Source organism: Protopterus annectens, chromosome 8.part0 (assembly GCF_019279795.1).
Source record: "Protopterus annectens isolate FY-2018-M chromosome 8.part0, PAN1.0, whole genome shotgun sequence".
NCBI classification, from domain to species: domain Eukaryota; kingdom Metazoa; phylum Chordata; order Ceratodontiformes; family Protopteridae; genus Protopterus; species Protopterus annectens.
In genome coordinates, this window is record NC_056741.1 from 1,370,221,205 (window position 1) to 1,370,243,548 (window position 22,344).

At 34.2% G+C, this 22,344-nt stretch overlaps 1 protein-coding gene across 6 annotated transcripts in view; it reads left to right on the plus strand.

Annotated features, from left to right (window-relative positions):
- The window catches only part of CEP164 (centrosomal protein 164), a 1,424,585-nt gene that overhangs the window by 1,288,090 nt on the left and 114,151 nt on the right, over nt 1-22,344 (plus strand). For all 6 annotated transcript variants that reach the window (XM_044080950.1, XM_044080952.1, XM_044080951.1 and 3 more), the window contains one exon: nt 1,195-1,311. In XM_044080950.1, the coding sequence (XP_043936885.1) occupies nt 1,195-1,311 (117 nt within the window). The remainder of the gene's footprint in view (nt 1-1,194; nt 1,312-22,344) is intronic.

Genomic DNA, 22,344 nt, shown 5'->3' on the forward strand with positions numbered 1-22,344 from the left:
AAAAAAAAAGATTTCTTTTTTACTTTTATACTGTAGCAAGCAGTTGCTGCAGTTTACAGTTTAGGCCACACATAGAGTGCTACAGCTCTCAGGTTTCACAGCAAATGCAGTTACTGGCTTTTAAAAGCTAGTATACATTAAGGAACGGTTGAGAGCTGACAATTTCACCCTCCCCAACATGTTGCTCCCAGGTTCAGTTGTCCCCTTTGCCTCACATTAGCCACAATCACAGCATGTCGGTTCAAATGTCAGACTGTGTATTGTTTGTTGGAGAGGAAACCCAAAACTTCCTGTTCTTGCCTGAGTTGGATAAGTGGTTCATAATTTTATTTAATTTTTTTTATCTTTGTTGTACTGTATATAAATGCTGCCATATTCCTAACTTAGGTTTGCCCCTAATTTGTCAAAAGCAATAATGTTGTTTGTTTGTCTTTTCGGCTTTTCCCGGTTAGGGGTCGCCACAGCGGAACTCTGATCCGCTAATGATTGGCAATAGATTTTTTTATGGTGCTGAGTTGCCAGCCTGACGCCTAACCTTCAGCGAAGGCACGCCCATTCACGCATGTCTTTCGGAGGCCACTCAACCGTGGGGAGGACATGCAGACTCTACACAGAAGGCACTCCAGCCGAGAATCGAATGGGAGAACCTCTTGCTGTGAGGCAACAACGCTACCGCTGTACCACCGCGGCTTTGTCAAAAGCAATAATAATAATAGTAATGGGGTAGTTGTCTGATGGCAAGATTCTGTTGTGCAGTATTGATTAGTCTTATGATGGTTTATTTGCATTTCAAATCTCTGCTTCCTGCAGTAACTGTAAATAAACTCATCAGTGTGTCTTAGACATGTTTCAGTTCGATAAATAGTTATGGTGGATGCAAATTAAACTCATCAGTGTGTCTTAGACATGTTTCAGTTCGATAAATAGTTATGGTGGATGCAAATTTTAATTTGTATGGGTCATTTATGCTGCTTGATTCATTTATTGAGCCTTCATGTGTGGTGTTCTATTTAAATGTCAGCATTTTGCTACCTGACTGGCTGTATTCCATGTGTTTAAAGACCAGAACAGATTACTCATTTGCATTTTCTTCTGTTCCATTAGAGTTTTTCTGAGTAAACCTTCTGTAACTGAAAATTAAATTTGTAAAAATTGTTTTTTTCTTTAGTTTTCACATCATATGTTTATTTTCAGTGATCAGATGCGTGTGTTTCAACATACCCGTGCCCCTGAGATAGAAAAGACCTCCATTAAGGGAATGATAGAGGCCAATAGAAAGTGGTTACAGAACTTCAAGAATGACCCCAAGATGTATCCTTTTCTCATGAGTTAGAGAGAAAGATCAAGAAATGTAGTGCTTTATTTTCTTTACCCTGGTGAAACTGACTTGAAATATAGCATGCAGGTCATGTTGATTTTCATCTTGGCTTGGCTTTTTATGTCCATTGTCTGCAATGGTGCTTTTTTAATGTGGTGTACTTGCTATTGGAAATTCATAAGCAGAACTTTTTTAAATAAATTGAGAGGGTAGCCTCATGGTAGTTCAACTGAAGTCTTTAAATGTTATCACAGTGGAATAAATCAAAACTGCGTGTTTTTTTTTTTTTAATCACAGAATTGCTATAGCCAGTTATGATACTATTCCACTATGGCTGGCTTGTGATTTTTCATTGCTTGTGATCCCTGCATACAGCTGTCAGTTAGTGTACAATGTTTATTGATTGATGACCTGCTAATAAGAGACAGTGAGCTTTTGATGCAGTTCACATTGGCTCTAACACTAGACTAACACATATATGTGTGTTGTGCAGTTGGTGAAAAATACAAAAGAAAATGATGTGTCCATTGATATAAATCTTATCTCTTAGAACTACATGCCACTATTTACCTCGTATATGCATCATTACTGTTGGCACTTACAGTTTAAACTTAGTTTATTGTATATTTGACAAGTGTATCTCAGTACAGTCTTCAACGTTTACCTAATAGATGTGTCATTACTATGGATGCCTGGAGTTTAAACTCCCGTTACTGCATATTTGAGAATTTTGATTACCATTGTTATTGTTTATCTGTCTCAGTTTTGTATGCCACATGGCCCGGGTCATGCCTGAAAAGGGTCTTCAGACCAGTGTACTTACTTGGTTAGCAAATAAATAAATAAAATGAATAACAGACAAAGTGAAAGGGGAGTGCTGCATAAAAAAGTATTTCCTTACTAACCAGCTTAGGTGTCACAGGCCACACCATTTAAGTTTGAAAATCATTCTGCATTAGCACTGTCAGTATTTCGTATAAGTCCACCCAACCCACTATCTGATCCTCTGGGTATCTAGTCCCCCAGTACCAGCTGCTCTTGTACTAGTATGCTGTGTGCTTAACACAGCAGTGTCTTTCTTCGTGAATGAAAACTGTTGTGAGCTACATCCAAAAGTGTTGATTCATGTTTTAATTAAAATAGTCATGCAACATTTTTCTTTTGTGTCTCACAGTAATTGTTTTTTTTTTCAATTTGGACTTCATCTTGGGTGTTTCCTGTGTTGACAGCTGCATGTCCTCCGTATGTCTGCTTGAGTTTTTGCCAGTTGTTCCGTTTTTCTCACACATCCCAGAGATGTACTGCAGCTAAACTAGCAGTCCTCCAAATTGCTTGTGCATGCACATGACATTGACATGCAAATTTGAGTTTATTTTTGCAACACACACAATAGACTGGCATGTGCTCCAGGATTAATTTCTCCACCTTGTTCACATTGAGTGCAAGGATAAGATCTGGCTCACCTGTAACCCTGAAATGGAAAAGTATATGATCAAATAATGAACGCAAATACAGAAATAATGAAACACACTTCATTCACCACCTGGGCTTGCCTACCTCCACCCATAACTTAAAATATAATATGGCCAGTTCTTTACTTACAGACACTGGCAGGTTCCCAATCTCCTAGCATCCTCTCCCTTAAATAAAAAAAAATAATAATTTTTGTTTGAATTTTATTTTTTATAACTTCACTGTTAAAAACACACAGAATGGCGTTGCAGATAAGGAGCCAAATTCAAACAAACTTATAACTTTTTACTGTTTAATGTGAGCACTTTCGTCAGAGACAATGCTCTGACTTCTTCAGACAACAAAATACAAATAAAACAAGCTTTAAATAATAAACCAATTAACTAATTAGTTCAATTAAAACCCATTTAAAGTTACAGAACTTCTTCTTTTGTTAAAACATTTTTTTAAAAACATATATATATTGCTAAAACTGAATAACTTATTACTTATTATTGATTGAATACATAAATGCTATCTAGCAAGTGCTTTCAACTTTAAAATGCATTGCAAAGATATATGTTCATTCAGCCCTGGTGGAATATATGCTAGAGTCCGAATTTGCCACATAAGCTCCTTTTCCTCTAATTTTAATTCCCACGGGCCGCCTCTCCAATCTAGTATTACTTGTTCTAATACCGCAAATTGAAATCTATGTGTTGGATTCTCCATTATGTGTTTGGCTAGTGCGTTGGTGGTACTTCTCTTACTTATACTATACTGATGTTCATATATACGTTGTTTTAATTTTCTTTCTGTTTTTCCTATGTAGTATGCATTACATAATTCGCATAAAGCTGTGTATACGATACCCTTGGAGTTAGTTAAACCTATCTCTAATATAATAATTTCTGTTCTTAATGTGCACTTTATTTCCCATTTTTATTGATTTACATTGTGCACAACAACCACATCTTCCCATTCCAGTATTATTTTTATATCTATTTTTCTTTTCTAATAGGCATTTAATATTTGGACCCCTTCTATATGTTAACTTGGGATTTAATCCTAAAACTTTGTTTATGTTACTATCCCCAGTAATAATGGTCCAATTTTTAATCACTATATTTCTCATCAATACTGCATTGAGAGAATAAGTGATTAGAAATATAGTGATTAAAAATTGGACCATTGTTATATTCTGTGTATTTTTTTATAACTTGTTTAACTTCTGTAATGGCACCCGGATGCCCCATCTATCAGGGGTTTGCTTTCAATAAATCACTTTGCAGTTGTCATCACCTAAAATAAAGAACATTTTTGATTATTTTGTGGTTTGTTTGTCCATATTTTCCCCACTCCATAATAAAATGAGCAGACCGGTCATTAACATCATTTATCTGGATGTTCCCAATATTCCCCTACCTATGTGCTTGCACAGTCAGGATCACCATCTTCTATGGATTATGTGGGTTAGAGACACAATGATTCTTAAACAGATGCCTACAAACTAAACTAGGTGCTGTGGTGGTTTTCTGTAGCGATTCCCTATTCAACAAATTACCACAATGAGGCTGTTTCCAACATTTTGGACCCATATTTCTGGGATCCTCCCTTGTGAACTGTTACACACTGTCTTTGCTTAGTTTTGAAAGCAAAAGAGTATTTTTGTTTACTGAGATCACAGAAAAATGCCCATCAGTAGGAAAATGGACAGTACTACCATAATTGTAAGCTGGATCCCTGAGATGGGGTACTAATCCAAATCTACTGACAGCTGCCGAAGTTTGCATGCTTGCTTATATTGTCAATTTGCAATATTTTAGCCTGCATCTTAACACCATAATGTGTTTAACCATGTCCTAAATGTGGTGGATGTCACATTTCAGATGCAGGCAGTAGTGATTCTTCCAGGCCTGCAGAGATGATCTGTCATCTTTCATTCTTGAATTGTGTAACAAATGATATGAGTATTAAAAGGCCAGTTTTAAATGTTTGGACTACATTTTTTTGTTAATTCCCAGTATTCTGGCTATTTGTTGCATAACCTCATTGTTTTGGCAGTTTGCTACATTTTCACCTATGATTTTGAACGCATTCATTCCCGCAGACACACCTCTTGGCTTGTCTGGTTGCTACTTTCCATGTATATTGTACAGATATGGTTTGTATTTGCTGTACAGATTTGCCTAACCAACAGTGCATGTACAGTGTTTCTATATTTCTTTATTTGACCTTCACCTATCTAATGAGTTTGTTAAAAAATGTCATTGAACTGGTTACTTTGTACAGGTCTCAACTAGTCGTACATGCAATAGAGAATTTCAGTAATAAGTTACTTTGACAAATACTATCATATTATACGTATTAGGAAAATACTGACAATTTAAAAGCAACATATTTAAGAATATCTGTATAGTGTTTACAGCAGTGCCTTAAAAGGCACTACTGGTCTAACTAGAACACATCTGAAATGTCCCTCATTTTTCATAGTTGCCTTTCATTCTGCTTTCATATTTTTTCTGCTATAAAATATGTAATTTTCAGGCAAAATTGTGAGGATTACAGTCACACATAATGCCCAGTACTGTGAGGATTACAGTCAGTAGTAATGCCCATCATTAGTTACTTTATATAGTTCATAAAATGATTTTAATATAGACAGTATTATTTATTCATTCATTGTAATCAAGTATAAGAAATATGATATACTCGATTTTCGTAATGATTCTGAATTTTTTCTCTCATTTCGTTTATCAACAGATTATTAAATTGTTTTTAAAAATGTAATTTAAGAGAGAAAATTATTTGCTATTTCCACAGCTCCTCTACTGCTAAAGCAAAGAATTATTTTATTTGTTTTTTGTTAACTTTGTTTTTTTGTCTTTCAGCTCAGAGTTGCATTTTGTAAGGCTTGGTCTGTTATCTTTCTAGCTGAGTAGCACATGTATTTAAACAGCATCCTTGATTCCGGGCCTTTGTCATCCCTGATTATTTTTGGCTTTATTCCAATTTCTTGCGTTAAGATGTTGAAAGCTGTGCCAGTTAGATAGCAGATTCTAACATTAACAACCATTGAGGTGATGTATCTTTATATGCATTGGTTAGGGAAAACTTTTAGCCTCTATAATATTGTAACAACCAGTGATATAGACAAGATTTTTAGAATTGCAAGCCAGCTTACAGAATGTGCCTCCTTTTCCACAAGTGCAAAACCAACCTCAGGAAACACGAAGATAAGGGAAAAACTTGTCCAACCAGACATTTTGATAAAATCCATACAGCAAACCATCATCATCTCCTTTTTTCCCCATTTTTGTACATGGGGTTAAGGTGTCACGTCAGCTGTTGCCACCTCTCTCAGTTCAGCACCATTATCCTAATTACTTTGACAGACATGCCTACTGGGCTTCTGTGATGCAATCCATCTCTTTGCTTGAAGACATAATTTCTTTTTGCCTTCTTCCTATCTGTTCCAGATATTCTTCATCGATTGTCTTCTGCTTTACGCCACATGTGTCCAATCCATAGAAATCTGTTCTCTCTGACCTTTTCTGCAATTGGAACTACTTTGATTCTGCTTTGATGTCATCATTTCTTCATCTGTACCACCATATGCATGCTACCACCCATCTCAGGCACTTCATCTCCATCACCTCTAGTTTCCTCAACTCCTCTGCCTTCATTGCCCAGGTTTCTGTACCATACAAAGGCATTATTCGCACTGTTGGTTTGTACACCTTGCTTTTCAGCTTCTTTGACATTCTGCTGTCAGTCATTACGCCTAACGCTCTGTGCCAGTTGGCCACAGCCCCTTTGATTCTAGCTTTGGCCTCCACATTCAGACTACCTTTCCAAACCACCCCTCGCAGATACTTGAAGCTGGTAACCTGTTCCATTATTTTGCCTTATATCTCAGTTTTCAGCTTTTTTTGATTTTCTCCATTTGCTGCTATGACAACTTTACATGCAAGGTGGTGACAGGACAAAGTATTTTAACCTAACGACTGAGCAGAGGTCAGCCATGAATTCCTTGATTAGGAATGATGATATTGTGGTTAAGCCTGCAGATAAAGGATGGGCGGTTGTTGTCATGAAGAGTGTTGACTATTGTGATAAAATAAATGATTTATTGCAGGATACCAATACTTTTATTCTGATTTCTCCTATTATGGTACAGTACGTTATTCAGAAGGTAAAGACTTCATTACAGAATTTGTTTCATACGTCACTACTAGATGGAGGTACTTTAAAGTTCTTATTGGTTGAACATCCCACTGTTCCCATATTCAAGGCTCTGCCTAAACTTCATAAGGATTCCATCAACCCACCTCTCAGACCTTTGGTCTCTGGTAGAGGCTGGGTTATTAAATATGTTTCTATGTGGTTGGAATCAACTTTGAAACCTTTGCTTAATATTTATCCAAGAATTCTTAGGGATACCTCTCATTTTTTAACATCGTTATATGAATATATGACACATCATGAACAGGGAGAATATTTGTTTGTTACGTTAGATGTTAACAATCTATTTACAGTTATTGGTAATGATTATGGTGTGAAGGCCATAGAACACATATTATCGACAGAAATGGATGTACAACTAGATATCAATATATGTACTACCAGGCTACTAAGATTGGTTCTAGATAATAATGTGTTTTTATGTCAAGGCATATACTATTGCCAGGTACAGGGTGTAGCTATGGGCACACCCTGTGCCAATTCTTATGCCAACTTGGTATTAGCCTGTTAGGAGGACCTGGTGATTTTTGATGCACAACATCCGTGGCAGGTTAAACTAGCTTATTATTCTAGATTTGTTGATGACCTGTTTTTTATATAGAAGGGTAGTAGTGATGAGCTATCTTTGTTTGTTCAATATTTAGAATCAACTACTGATTTCTTGAGATTTTCACTTAATTATTCAAGTACTGAGATAGATTATTTGGATGTACATGTTACAAAACATGCTGATAGAATTGAAACTGGTCTATTTAAGAAACCTTGTTGGCGTTAATAGTTTATCATATGAAAGTATGTACCCCAGACATACTTTTCATAATATCACTACTGGTCAGGCTAATAGATTATCACGTCTCTGCACTGATGAGGCAATACTTGATGAAGAGTTGACCCAGTAAGAGCATAACTTACTTTGTGGGGGTTATAGATCAAAGCATGTAGTTATGAACATCAACAAGATTAGAAAGAAAAGATACGATGTTGCCAGCCCCTGATTCACAAGTTACTATACCACCAACAAGAATAGTGCGACCATTGCTAATGCTCATGATCTTAACAAGACTGCTATTCAATTAAAATATAGTAGTGATGTTGGTGGTATTTGTAATATCATTAAACGTAATTGGAACATGCTTCAAACTGATCCTAAGATTGCAAACATAGTAGGGCCTCAAACAAATTTTATATTTAAACGTAATAAGAATCTTAAGGATTTATTATGTAAGGAGCCTGGTCTAAACATATATAGACCTGTCTCAGTATGCTTAGGTACATTCAGATGTCATTGTTGCAAAGCTTGCAAGTATATCTTGGGCAACAGTCAGTTTATTCATCCTGATACTGGACACAGCTAAGCTTTGGAAACTTTTGCTGATTGTAATCTCAAGGTTAGGATCTTGAAACATTTATCTGATATTAGAAGTAAAAATATCCATAATGTGTTGTTCCAGCATGTTGAATATAACAATGGTCACTATTTTCTATTCATGGTTATACAAACTATTATGAAGAATGTTCGAGGAGGTGACATAAATAATCATACTGAATTTTGTGAGATGAAATGGATAACTGAATTAGGCACTGACAACCCTCCGGGCTTGAATGGTGTGGTTCCTTTAAAACCAGCCTTGAAGAAAAGGAGGGCTTTTTATTGAGTTCTGATTGGCTGTCTGTCTTTAAAATTCCTGGGCATTTGTGTGATATGCATCTGATGAAGGGCTATAGTGCCTGAAAGTGCTCATCTTGTTTCAATAAAGTGATTTTTATTCAGACTATGGTCATAGCCGTTTTTTGGATTACTAAGATTTATGCATTATTTGACAGTGGACCTCTGTGTACTGGTATTTTTGTGCTTTTTATGACACCTGTCTTGTCTGTACTCTTTCATCGCATGGGCATCCAGTTTTGCATTCCGTTTACCAATCATTTGCTGCTTACAGAAGCCATGTTGGTCTGTCCCCTTCTACTTTTGTGCTAATGTAGTCCATTTCCAGCATGAACAACAGGGGGCTCAAAGCTGAAACCTGATGCATCCTCACTCCCAGTGGGAACTTCTGTGCGAGTCCGATCACTGTTTGTACGTGCATAATTGAGTCCCTGTACATAGCCTGCACTAATTTGGATAATATGAATGATAATGGTCTTCCTGGACACTAACAAAACACATCAGTCACTACAAACAAACGTACAATCAAAATTCTCTGAAATTTGCACTTGTCTTAAACAGAAATACAGATAAAACTAATGTCATACTTTTTGCTGGTGTAAGGAAGCTCCAACCTTTACCACAACTAACTATCTTAGACTCAAAAGGTAATGCCATTCCCAATGTACAAGAACAAAAATACCTAAGATTAACAGCAAAGTTAATTCGCAATTAAAACTATGTTACAGAATTTTCCACTTATTATCTCCAACTACCTGTAAATCCATTACCAAAAACATTCTCTTTCCCAGGCTAGAATATGCCCTACCTCTTTTCAACATCCACTCAACCTTTAACTGTCCAGAACTGCAGGCAGCAGCATTAAAGATGTATATATTTGCTCTCCTAGCCTGCCAAAGAAAATACCATTGTGATGCACTTCATGAGGTGCATTGGCTCCCTGTATCAAGTAGAGCCACCCTCCTTTTGGGAACATTAATCTACAAAATTCTTAAAACGGGATACTGCCCTTCTCTTAAAAGGAAATTACCACTGAGAGGCCAAAACTACATCCTTAGGAACAGCCAAGTAAACATTCTTACCATTTCATGACCCAAATTCAAACTAATTATAGGTGAGAAAGCCATCTCTAGAGTATGGCCTGCACCACAAAGCATCTTATCAAATGAGATAAAGTGCATTGGTACAATAGGTGCATTTAAAAAAGAATTAAAGTCCCACCTGCTTCAGGAAGCCAAATGCTCATGCTTTTGTGGTATTGGTTAAGGAGCAAAACTTAACTAATACTCCATGTAGTTAAGTAGCATTGTATACCTATGTAGTTTAGTAACATTGTACATCACTAATTTCACTAAACTCACTTTTCTCTTTGTGTAATGATAATGTTTCTTTGTGCTCTGAAATTGCTATACAATTGGCTTTTATTGTATTTCCTACAACACTGTACCTGGGTCATGGCTGAAATGGATCATCTGACCAGTCCACCTACCTGGTCAACAAAGAGAAATAAAATAAAAATAAGTAAATAAATTCTACCTATATTTCTAGGACTTAAGAACTATCATACTACTGTCCAGCTGAGGTTTCCAGGGATCTTCTCATATAAGTTCTATAAATCAAGGCATGTCCAGTTGAATTCTTTCCTCATCTCTAGTATCTTCTCCACTATCTCACTGCAAACATAAGGTCAGTTGAGCTGCAACCTTATCAGAATCTGAATTACTCATCTCTCATTTTACTTTGTATTACTCTGCATAGTCATTGATCAGTCACCCTCTCCAGGACTTTCCTACAGTGTGACAGGAGTTTGATTCCTCTTCACTTCCCACAGTTCCGAATGTTCCCTTTTGTTTTTGTACACTGGCACAAGAATGCTTATTCACTAGTCATCTGGGATACACCTTCCTCTCCATACTGCTAGGAGTAGCCTGAGGAGCCATTTTTCCCTACCTCTGTCAACATCCTGATTATCTCTGCCGTGATCTTATCTGAGCATGCTGCTTTCCCTGACTTTATTTTCCTTAGTGTTCTTCTTACTTAGTCAAGGGTGGGTTCTTCTTCCTCTGTCATTATAGGCAGTGTATGGGGCAATACAGCACATTTTCTGTTTTTTTCCATTCAGAAGCTGCTGAAAGTATCCTCCTATCTGCCTTTGATGTCCTATAGACTGACACATAGGTTGTTTCTGGTATCCCTTATGAATGCTGTATTAGTGCATATAGTTATATATAAAACTCATACTCTGAATTTATGTATGTGGAATTGTAACGTATCATCGACCCTGAAATTCTTTTTCTGAAAAGATTGAAATGCAAAGCATTGAACAAAAAAGGCCCTGCAGCTCCACTTCCATACCACTTGCTATATACCAACTCCAAGTTCATTTTACAGTTGAGAAAGGGCATATTCTACAATTTCCATTGTTTTGTGATCTCTCACAGAGGAAAGCCATTTCTTTCAGTTTCTTCACCTTTGAAGAACTAAACCAGCTTTTCAGTACTTTTGACGAAAGCACATCTCGATAAAAAGCCATGGTCCCATAAATAGTATATTTAGTATTGAATTAATTACTCGCTTATTTCTCATGGTGTTTTTGACTAATTACGTTGCTTCTTTGTATAGTAATTAGTCAAAAACACCATGAGAAATAAGCAAGTAATTAATTCAATACTAAATATATGAAGGTTGTGCGTTAGGGCTGGCAACTCAGCACGTAAAAATCAGCTGCCAATCATTAGCGGACCGGAGTTCCGCTGTGGCAACCCCTAACCAGGAAAAGCCGAAGGACACAACAACAACTTTGCTTCTTTGTATATAAATGGCTTTTGTTCTGTTCTATTAGCCTTTAACAGATTATTAAGAGTGACCATATTTGAACAATAAAGACAGCAACAAGCATGTGACTGTTTCATATTATTATATATTTTCTGACTTAAGTGATATGTAAGATGAGGTAAAAAAAATTCTAAGCTTAAATTTTATGTTGTGCTTTAACTGTTACACATTAAATGATTTTTTTTTTAATACTTAAATATGACTATAAGTTATTTTTAATAGTCAAGTTGGTGAAGAGATGGATATGCAAGTATATGAGAGCAGGTGCAGCAGCTTGATTTCTGTCTGTGTTGTTTGCTGAGCTGGACATGTAGAAGGCTAGTTGGAGTTCTAGTTAGGATGAGGAAGGTGAGGTACCCAAGGGTTAGTTTTTTTTTCAGATCATTTGCTTTATGCAAGCAGTTATCAAGTTGATTAAAGACAACTATGAAAGTATGACATGAATGCAGTATATATAAAAGTCGAGTAGACATTCAGGTAATATAGATATCGCTGCATGTCCTGCCTGCACAATATGATAATGGATTTCTCTACACATCTCCAACTGTGTATGTACACATAGGCAAACTGGAGACATTCTTTTGTGGGTCAGTATACCCACTTATTCGTGGCACTATTCTCAGTCATAGTTTCATATTAAGTGCTTTATTCCATATAAAGGCCTTAACTGTTCCTGTAGCAACATTCTATGCAGATTTCATTGGTGTGTGAGGCATTTACATATAGCCAGCACTGTTAGGAGCTTTTTTCAGGATGTCTTGCAACTTTTGCTACACAGCACCTTACATCATTATAAGAGTAATTTTGTCTGCATAGTGGCACTTGATCATTTATAATTTATTATTTTCTTCAGAGAGCTCCATTTAGACCTCAGATAGATACTCATATGTGATTGCAGTAGCCTGTTGCCAGTCTTTTAACTACACTTTTTTGTGTTTACAAGTATTTTTATTGTTTTGTGTTGTCCTTTTTCTTGAAAGATGTAAAACGGAGTTAAGAAATGGTATATAGGATATGATAATGACATTCAAGAAAGGTTAATCATTAAAAGAAGCAGCAAAATAATTGAAATAAATGAAATCTTCCAGTTTTCTAACATTTTTATTATAAATGACATGGTTAAAAATTATATAAGTACATATACAGTAATAGAAAAGAAAGCAAACCATAATAAAAATTATTTTATTAATCCCGGCTCAAAGTAATGATTTCCTTAGTTTCAACCATTTGCTACCCAACCATTTCTGTCAAAGTACTCTGAGAATTTTTAAAATCTACAAACTTGTTACATTCCCTGAAAACATGTTTCCAGTTACATCGGTCTTTCCCATTACACCCCCACTATTTTCTGTATACTTGAGGAAAAATTCTCTGACATCTACTTGGAGTATAAAATATCTATATAAACATTTTCAAGCAAAAATCCTAAAACTTCTGGACTTTGTTACATAGTTATCTTCCATTTTTTTCTGAGGATGGTACTGTTTTTTTTTTTTTTTTTAATGATTACCAAACACAATGACATACAAGTCTTTTCTAGAGCACCCAAAATTCTCCTCGCTGTCCTTGGTGCTGACAACAGGTAGCACCTTCATTGGTACCTTCAGTAGTATCCATGGATACCATGCCAGATGTAGGGGTTTCAGTACTGGATGAGTCTAGTATTTCATCAGTTCTTCATCAACCTGACTTGGCCTCTGCATTTGTAAAACCTTCTTTTCACCATAACATTTTTGCTGGAGACTATTTTAATGTTATACAGGAAACCATACTGTAGGTACCTAAGACGGTGCTATAAGTAGGCCGACTTAAGACTGTAGACACAACACACAGAAATGCAGTTCTTCGTAGGCATCTCTGAGGATACAAGAGAAAACAACACCTTTCTTTGTCTCGTACTCAGGAGGAGGATTTTTATGTGAGTCATGTTCATACTCCCTGTCAGAATTCTGGTAAAAATAAATAAATGCTTCTTGTCAATCCTCAGGGTCTCCACCAGGAGACAGTTCATGAATACTTTGAATTGTGTGCATACATTTCTCATTTTGTCACTGGGGAATCTGTCTTCACCTAAAAAATGTTTTAAGATCTATTTTGCCCCCTCCCCAAGAGAGATGACAGAATATATAAATCAGCTCTCAATAGACAGGATTTATACAAAACACTCAAGTCAAATCTTTGACTTCTTTACATCTAATTGGGGTAGATAGGCTGTTCTTCTTGCAGCTTTGTCCTCTGATGATGATTCAAGGTAACAAGACAAATGGGAAAAAGTAGTACACTGTGAGACAACTCAGTTCCACCTGATTGGCCATTCACATACTTAAAATGAAGACATCTGGTAGGATGTTAAACCCATCCTCATTTTCATGAGGGTCCTTTCCCCCTGCTCAGAATGTAGACATCTGATAGGCTGTTAGACTTATCCTTTGCACTGGGATGCTCACAAGTAGTGCTTGGTAAGCCCATGTGTCCAACATTGGAACTCTTTATTTTGCCAGTACTTTATTAACTTAAAATCTGTCCTTTTTTTACTCAAATATTTTTTATTTTGATTTAAAACATAATGATTGTTTGCAATTAATAAATTTATTTATTTATTTTTTTATTATTTTATTTTATTTTATTTTACATTTGTTGACCGGGCTAGTCTAACTGGATATATGTCCATTTTCAGTAGAGGCCCGGGGAGAAAAGCTCCAAGACATATGCAAAAATACAATGCAAAAAGAAGTACAGTAAAGATACATACAAACTGAAATATAGAAAGTAGTAGCAGTTAGGAAATAAAACAAAAAAGAAAAACTTTTTTTTTTTGTAATAGCAATAGATAAACATTCTTATAACAATACTAACTTCAATACTAGCAGTAGATAAACATTCTTATAACAATACTAACTTCAATACTACAACTGTGTTTCGCAAGGACCGTAAGTAGGTATACATACATAAAGATGAATGGTTGTTTTTAATGAGACATAGGAAAGTTAGTCTGGATTAGTACAGGAACATAACCAGTGTGTATTGAAATATAATTTGAGTTTCTTTTTAAACAGTGTAAGAGAAGACAGAGAAGTGAGATCAGTAGGTAGTAAATTCCATAGTTTTCCAACATTATTAGAGAACAGGGTATCACCTGCTGAGTTGTTGGATCTGCAAGTGTTAAAAAGAAGTTTGTTGGATGAGCGTAAGTTTATAGGATTACTGTAGGGGGTGAAGAGACTTGAGAGTATTGGAATATTTGAGGGTTGATCGAGGGTTTTGTGGGCTATAGTAAGCTGGAGAAATTGTAGATGGTGTAGAAACTCTAGCCAGCCAAGTTGTTTTAGATTAAGGCAGTGATGAGTTCTGAAAGGAGAGGCAGTAGCAAATCTGGCAATATTGTTATAGGATACCGCTAGTTTGTTGAGGTTGTTTTTAGAAAGATTTGTATAAATGGGTGAGGCATAGAGTAGAGTAGAGATTAGGTGAGTTCTAGCTATAGCAGCCCTAGCTACTGGTGTAAGAAAGGGTTTGATTCTATAGAGGGATCCAAGTTTCTTGTTGACTATTTTTATAGTATTGTTAATATGCATGTCAAAGTTAAGGTTATTGTCAAGTTTTATTCCTAGGAGTTTAGTAGTTGGGTCGGGAGAAATAAGAGTACCATTGTTAGATGTGAGTGTGAAATGTATGGGGGCTGGACTTACGGGTTGGTGAGAACAGTAGCAGTTTAGTTTTTTTTTTTGAGTTTAGGAGGAGGCAACTGTGTGTGAACTATATTCAACTATATACAATATTTATATTTAGCCTGACAAATAGATTAAGATAACAGATCTATGTAAAAACAATGATGTTGATAGACTGTATTTAAATTATCAGGAAGAGTCTGATTCCAATTGCAAGGTGTCAATCGATGTCAAAACTTTTCTCTATGGGCTATTGACTAATGAGTTGGGATGGATTCTCAGTTATTTAGTTTTGATCTCCATTAAAACACACATCTTCAGTAGACATAAAAATTCCTCCATGGTGGGCGCTGTGCTTTGTTTCCATCTTCTGGTTATACATTGTCTAGCTATTGCTAGTATAGTCCATATTAAATGCAAATCCAATTTCTTCAAATGAGGATTATTGATTACATTCAGTAAAATTAGAGATTTTGTCAAAATAAATTTATCTGTGTAAAGAGCTTGTAAAAAATTATTAATCTCATTCCAATATGTTCTAATACTGACACAGTCATAAAAAACATGGAACCAGTCTGCGTTAGCTGATTCTTGACATCTCCAGCATATAGTATTACTTGAGGTGTTTCTCTTTGAAATGTTCTCAGGTGTTAAGAAGTATCTATGTAGATATTTCCATTTAAACATTCTCCAATATTGTGAATGGGATGTTAATTTAACTGAGAGTAAGATATTTGTCTTATCTTCTATTAATAGGGGAGTCTGTATACCTTTAGTTAAATATTGCCAATAGGATACTTTTGGAGCTGTCCCCTAAGTAATTAATACATTATATAAGTATGATAACTTATTTTTTGTATTAGTGCTGTTACAGATAATTTCAAACAACCAAGATATAAATTTAGAGGTATTTTTAAATGAGGAATTGTTTACTATTCTACATAGGTCCTTAGAATATGTTAAAACACTCTGCAACATTAGCCAATCATTAGGTGTTAATCCATAGGCTGAGATTAAATCTTGTGTTTCCAAGACTTGCTTTTTTATACAATGAAACCAGCATATTAAGTTCTTATTTCCCTAAAGTAAAAATCTCTCTATGTACTTTATCAGGGAAATTTCTTGTAATACTGAATGGAGTTAATAATGCAAATCAAAGTTTTATATCTATATTCATATTGACAAATTTCCTAAAGGCATCAAAATATGGTTTATTAGGTTTAGTTTGGTTGGTTTTGCTATATTATACTGTAGATTTATACTAAAATGGTACCACATTCTGTTATCTTTATCCGTAAATATAAGATTTTTTGATAAAGCATTTTCATTCCTTAATATTATGGAATGTAACCATTTCCAATTAGAAGAATATTTAGGATTTACCAAATCTATTGCAATTTTAAGTATAGAAGCCCTTATGTATGTTTCAGTGTCTGGATATTTTAACCCCCTCCCCTTGTTTCCAATGTCTAATATGATGGGAATATGCCACTCTATTTTTCTTTGGTTACCATAAGACCTTTAAGAATATTGATGTAATTTCTTTAAGAAATATTTTTTTCTGGTAATAATATAAGAGCCTGGGCTATATATATTACTTTAGGTAGTAAGACCATTGTTATCAACTGCAGTCTGTCTTCAAATGTTATAAACATATTGTTCCATTTATTTACCAATGCTTTAATTGATTCTGTAATGTTTGAATAAATGGTATTTAGAATCTCTACCATATTCTTACACAATACAATCCCCAAATAGTCTAAGGTTGGAACTTGCTTACCAATAATATGATTTACAGATACTTGTACCTCCTGTTTTTTATTTAACAACAATAACTTTGATTTTGATTTATTAAAGTAAAGACCTGAGAGTTTTTGAAAGTTTCCTATTAATAAATCTACTTCATCCAATACTTCTTTAGAGTTAAAGTGAGAAGCACATCATCAGCAAACATTATTTTGGAACTATATTGATCATATACCTCTATCCCTCTTATTTTTGAGTTGCCACATATTAGGATTGCAAGAATTTCTATAGCTAATGCAAACAAGATAGGCGACATGGGACATCCTTGTCTAGTGCCTCTAGTGATCTGTATGGCTTCAGAGGTAAAAGGGCCTATTTTAGCAAATGCTAAGTTATTCTCATAAACTTTCTTTATAAATGTGATAGAGGAAAATCAAATATATTCAAAACTTTAAGTAGATAATCCCATTTTAAAGAATCAAAGGCCTTTTCTATAAACCAACTATCAATGCTTCTTGATTTTCTCTATTTAAATAATCAATTAACGATATCCTTTTGATATTGTCCTGTGTTTGTCTATTATATATAAAACCCATTTGATTTTTTATTAATTGTATTGGACAGTGGGACTTTCATTCTATTAACTATAATTGACATAAAGATTTTATGATCATTATTAAGCAAAGATATTGGTCTATAAGAATTGCAATATTTAGGGTCTTTATTTTATTTTAAGATGGGGTAATTAAAAAATATCTCCATGAAGGGGGAATTATTGCTAATGATTTGACGTCAAGAAAGGTTTTATGTAGGAGAGAAGTTATAGAATTGGGAAATAATTGATACATTTCTATAATTAAACCATCTATCCCTGGTGCCTTGTTAGATTTACTTTCTTTAATCCTGTCTAAAATTTCTTTCTGTGTTATTGGTTTTTGCAACTCCAACCTTAGCTCTTCAGAGATTTTTTTTTTAATGTTGGGGGTTATATTATCTAGGTTGTAAATTTAATTTATACTTATTTCACTTTTATGGTGTTCTGCATAATGATATTTAAAAGCATCTAAAATGTCACCTATGTCTGAGACAATCTTCCTTCTTCCTTCATGTAATATGCTACCAATATTATTAGGTTTTGATTGCATTTTAACTTTCATAGATAGATTATGCAGATGTTTTGGAGAAGTAGCATAATAGTTTATTTTTAACCTATCTATGGCTAAGTTAGTTTCATGGGATAATATTTCATTATATTTTTTTATTTGCTTCTATTTTCTTTTTGTTTTCGACTCACATATGTTCTTATTGGATTTAAGTAATACAAGTTGATTTTGTAATTCCTGTAATTCTGATTCCCATTCTGTAATTTTATTTTTGTATCAGCTGATGGTTTTACCATATATATATATATATATATATATATATATATATAAGCTTTTACTGAATCCCATACCATAAGTATATTTGTATCTAGTTTGTAATTAATCTGTAGGAAAAACTGAAGTTCAAAAGTTAAGCAAGGTTTAAATTCTTTGATTTTTGTAATGTATGAAGGAGTCCTTGACATAAAAACTAACGATTTAAACTCTGTGTGAATTTCCAATTCCAGGGAGTTATGGCCTGAAAATGGACATAGCTGTATCAAAAAATTAAAAATTTTAGAATATAAATCTTGAGAGACATATATTTTATCAATTCTGGTTTGGGTTCCGTGTCTATAGTCTTGATGCGAGAAAAGTAATGAATTAGATCCTATAGCATCATAAACATCTCTTAGTTTAAACGTCTCTATCCATTTTCTTTTAATAGCTTAGCTGTGGGTAATAGTCAGGGGGATTTCTTATTTGTGGTTTCTGTGACATCTGTAATACAATTCAGGTCACATCCTACTATTATATTGCCTTTAGAGGTAGTTGTAATGAGGTATAAGTGCTTCTTAGCTAATCCTACCCCCATACCAGGGAACCAATATAAATTCACTAAAGTCCATATTCTGTTGTTGAATTTTACTACAACTATAGCTATGGGTCCATCCCTATCCACATATTTATAGATAAATGCTGGATTCAATGAGGTTTTTTTCCATAGTATTGTTACTCCTCTAGTCTTTGATTTATAAGAGGATTGAGCTAGTATTCTGTAATTATTAGGATCCTATTTAAATGTGTCATTTATTTTAAAATGGGCTTTTTGAAGAAAGACTACTTGAGCTTTATTGAGTTTTAGGTATCTCAATAAGTTAGATCTTTTGTTTGGGTTGTTTAATGCATTAGTATTTAAAGACACCAAAGTCAGTTCCGTGTCAGGATTTTTTTAAGTTAAAAAAACAACTATGTATTAATAAAATCCTAGATACATAAAACTCCTCCTGTATAGTTATCTTAATCAGCATTGTTTTTTTCATGAGGCTTAATAATAAATTTTTTTTGTCAAGCATTTTAAAACTATAGAAAAAAAAAAGAATAATAGCCTATTAAAAAACTTGCATATGTATAAATCTTAACCCACACTAAACATGGAATAAAGAACATTCCTAGTCTAACAGACAAAAATAAATCTATTAGACTAACTTTCCTAACCACCTTCTTACTCTTTTCGAGCCCATAAAACAATAAATATTAAAGGAGAATAATTTATAAACTGAGTAACCAGTAATGTTTACTTTTCATCCATTCAGACTTTAATTTCTCTTATAAATTAAATTAACATCAAACAATTGTCACCAGTGCATTGTTAAAGTAAAGATGACTTGTCATGTTATATAAGAAACAAACCAGACAAGAATTCTTATAATTATTATATTTCAATGTAAAATAAATAAAAGGAAAGTAATGTGAGCAAACACATTCTCAGCCATTAACTTGACTTTCCACGTATTATTCATTTAGTCTTTACGCTAAGTAAACTTAATATTCAAAGGTATAGAATTGTATAAATGTAATGAAACAAATGAATTAAATTAGTTCCAAAAAGTTCCTAGATTAATGTAACATACTTAACAAATCTGTACAGTGTTGATGTTTCCCTTTATTTTATATATTAATTATATTCACATCTAGTTCACCAGAACAAAAGTAAAGTATCTAAGAGGGATTCTTAACATATCTAAAACACTGGCTAGATTGTTATCCATGTAACTTATAATAGGCTACAGACTCCCAGATTATGCGTATGCCAAACCATATTTTATATAATGTGAACAAAGAAAAACAAATATAAAAATAAATAACACTCTATAACTTCAAATCTCATATTAATACCTCAGATTAATTAATTCTATGCTATCAGAATGTTGACCAGTTTAATAGTCTTTCAACATACAGGTGTAAAGATTCAGCATTTTTTTTTCCTTTACCACTAAATCCATGAATTATGTGCACTACCCCCCCCCCCCCATCCAGGTTAATTTAGTAACTATGCACTGGTAATGTTAACTTTGTCCACATTCAATGTTTTCATTGTGATAATACCAGATAATTAGTTCAACAGTACAGAAAACTGGACACCCATTAATAATGGACCCAGAAGTAAATAGATACTTTCTGCTAATATTAAAATATGTCTACAATAAGAAAAAAAATCAACCAGCAAGTTGAGATTCTCAGATGATTTTTGCTGCTATATGTGTACTACACAATTGTTAAATATGAGTACTGAGAATATAAAAATCTATAGGAAAGTGTTGCAAATGTCTCTCCCCAAAAGTTGAACTTCACTGTCTGGTGTGACAAAGTAAAAACAAAGACTAACAGAATCCAGCAGTGGACTGCTAGGGTTTGAACTCTTCAGAAATGTAGTCTTTAATATCATCACTAAAACATTAAATTTACTTCTCTGGATCAGTTCTGAAGAGATCAACAGTACGTAATCATATAAGAATTGGGGAGATGCAGTTAAAAGACAACCTCATAACAATAATAATTTACATATTTATGAGAGAAAAGGAAAACAGGCAAATGAAACAAGGAGGCAGTACTTCGTAATGTGAAAGGTTGGTGGACAACTGAAAAGAGAACTGACAAGTATAACTCGGGAAGAAATAATTTGATCATGATCAGTAACTATTGCTTCGCTATCTTCCCCTTTCTCAAAGATAAGACAGCCAGACAGGGAGTAACTTCTTACTGTTCATGTTGCACTTCTAATTCGAGCTCTGTGAAATATGAGAGGTTGACAGTATGTTACATTTAAAACCTCAGATTTCCTTGTCAATTGCCTTTTATATAAAAAACTAATTATGCCATTAAAACTTCCCATATTTATAGACATTATATTAAAGACACTTGCCTGCCACATAATTATATGTATGACAGTAAAAATATATAACAATGAAGTGTAATAAAATAATAAAAAATCATCCTTTTAGCCTTCTTAGCCTACTGTATACTGTGGATCTCTATACTATCCACCATTTTCCAATATAGGCTTAATAGAGATAGTTAATTATATTTTAAATGTTTTTACTTAATTGATGTAATTGATTGGTTTATGTTTGTATTTAAGTGGGCAGTGGCAATAAAGATTAGTTCTGAGGAAGTCTACATAGATGAGTTTAAACTGTGAAAAGCGGATGAATTTTAGCTTTTATTTTTTAATAAATTTAAAACGGATTAGGCGTTGGTGTTCAGTGCTTCAGTGCTGTCATACATCAGGCTGTTAATTGGATTCTATTTTTATTTTTAAAACCTCGAGCTGTGTAAAAAGCTTCACCTCCTTAAATTATGAAATATGTTTTCCCACTCAACCAGCGATCCCAGTTCCATTCATTTTTATCATTACTAGTTGCAACCTCCCTATCAATCAGGTGTTCAGATATCACTCAAATTCAACTTCCCAAATCCGTAACAGCTTAATAACACTGGTTTCCCCATGCAAACATAACTCTGTTTCCATCCATCCACACACCCCAAGGCAAAGCGGACTCATCCAAATGCTTCAGCAAGGAAATCCACTCATTTGTTTAAGTCCCGTATGAAAGACATCCACCACTTTAACCTCCAAGCATCACGGGCAGGCTCAAATCAAAAACAGAAACCCCCCCCAAGCCTAGAAGGTATCTCCGTGATGGCCAAAATTCAGACTTTCATGTATGTGACAGGCATTCATAAAACTTTTCCCTTTCCACCAATGCTAGCTATATTTCCTCTCATTTACTGATATACTAAGTTAATCAGTCATGTAAGACTTACCTCTCAGCTGAACAATCGCTAACATTATCCATCTAGAAAGTAAATATTTTAAACTTTAAAAATAATTGTATGAAAAACTATATACTAATGGTCTTCAAAACTATATATATATATATATATATATATATATATATATATATATATATATGAATTGAAAAAAGCCTAACTAATAAACTTGTTGCCCATTTTTTTATAATCATAAGAAACAAGTTGTTTTACTATTTA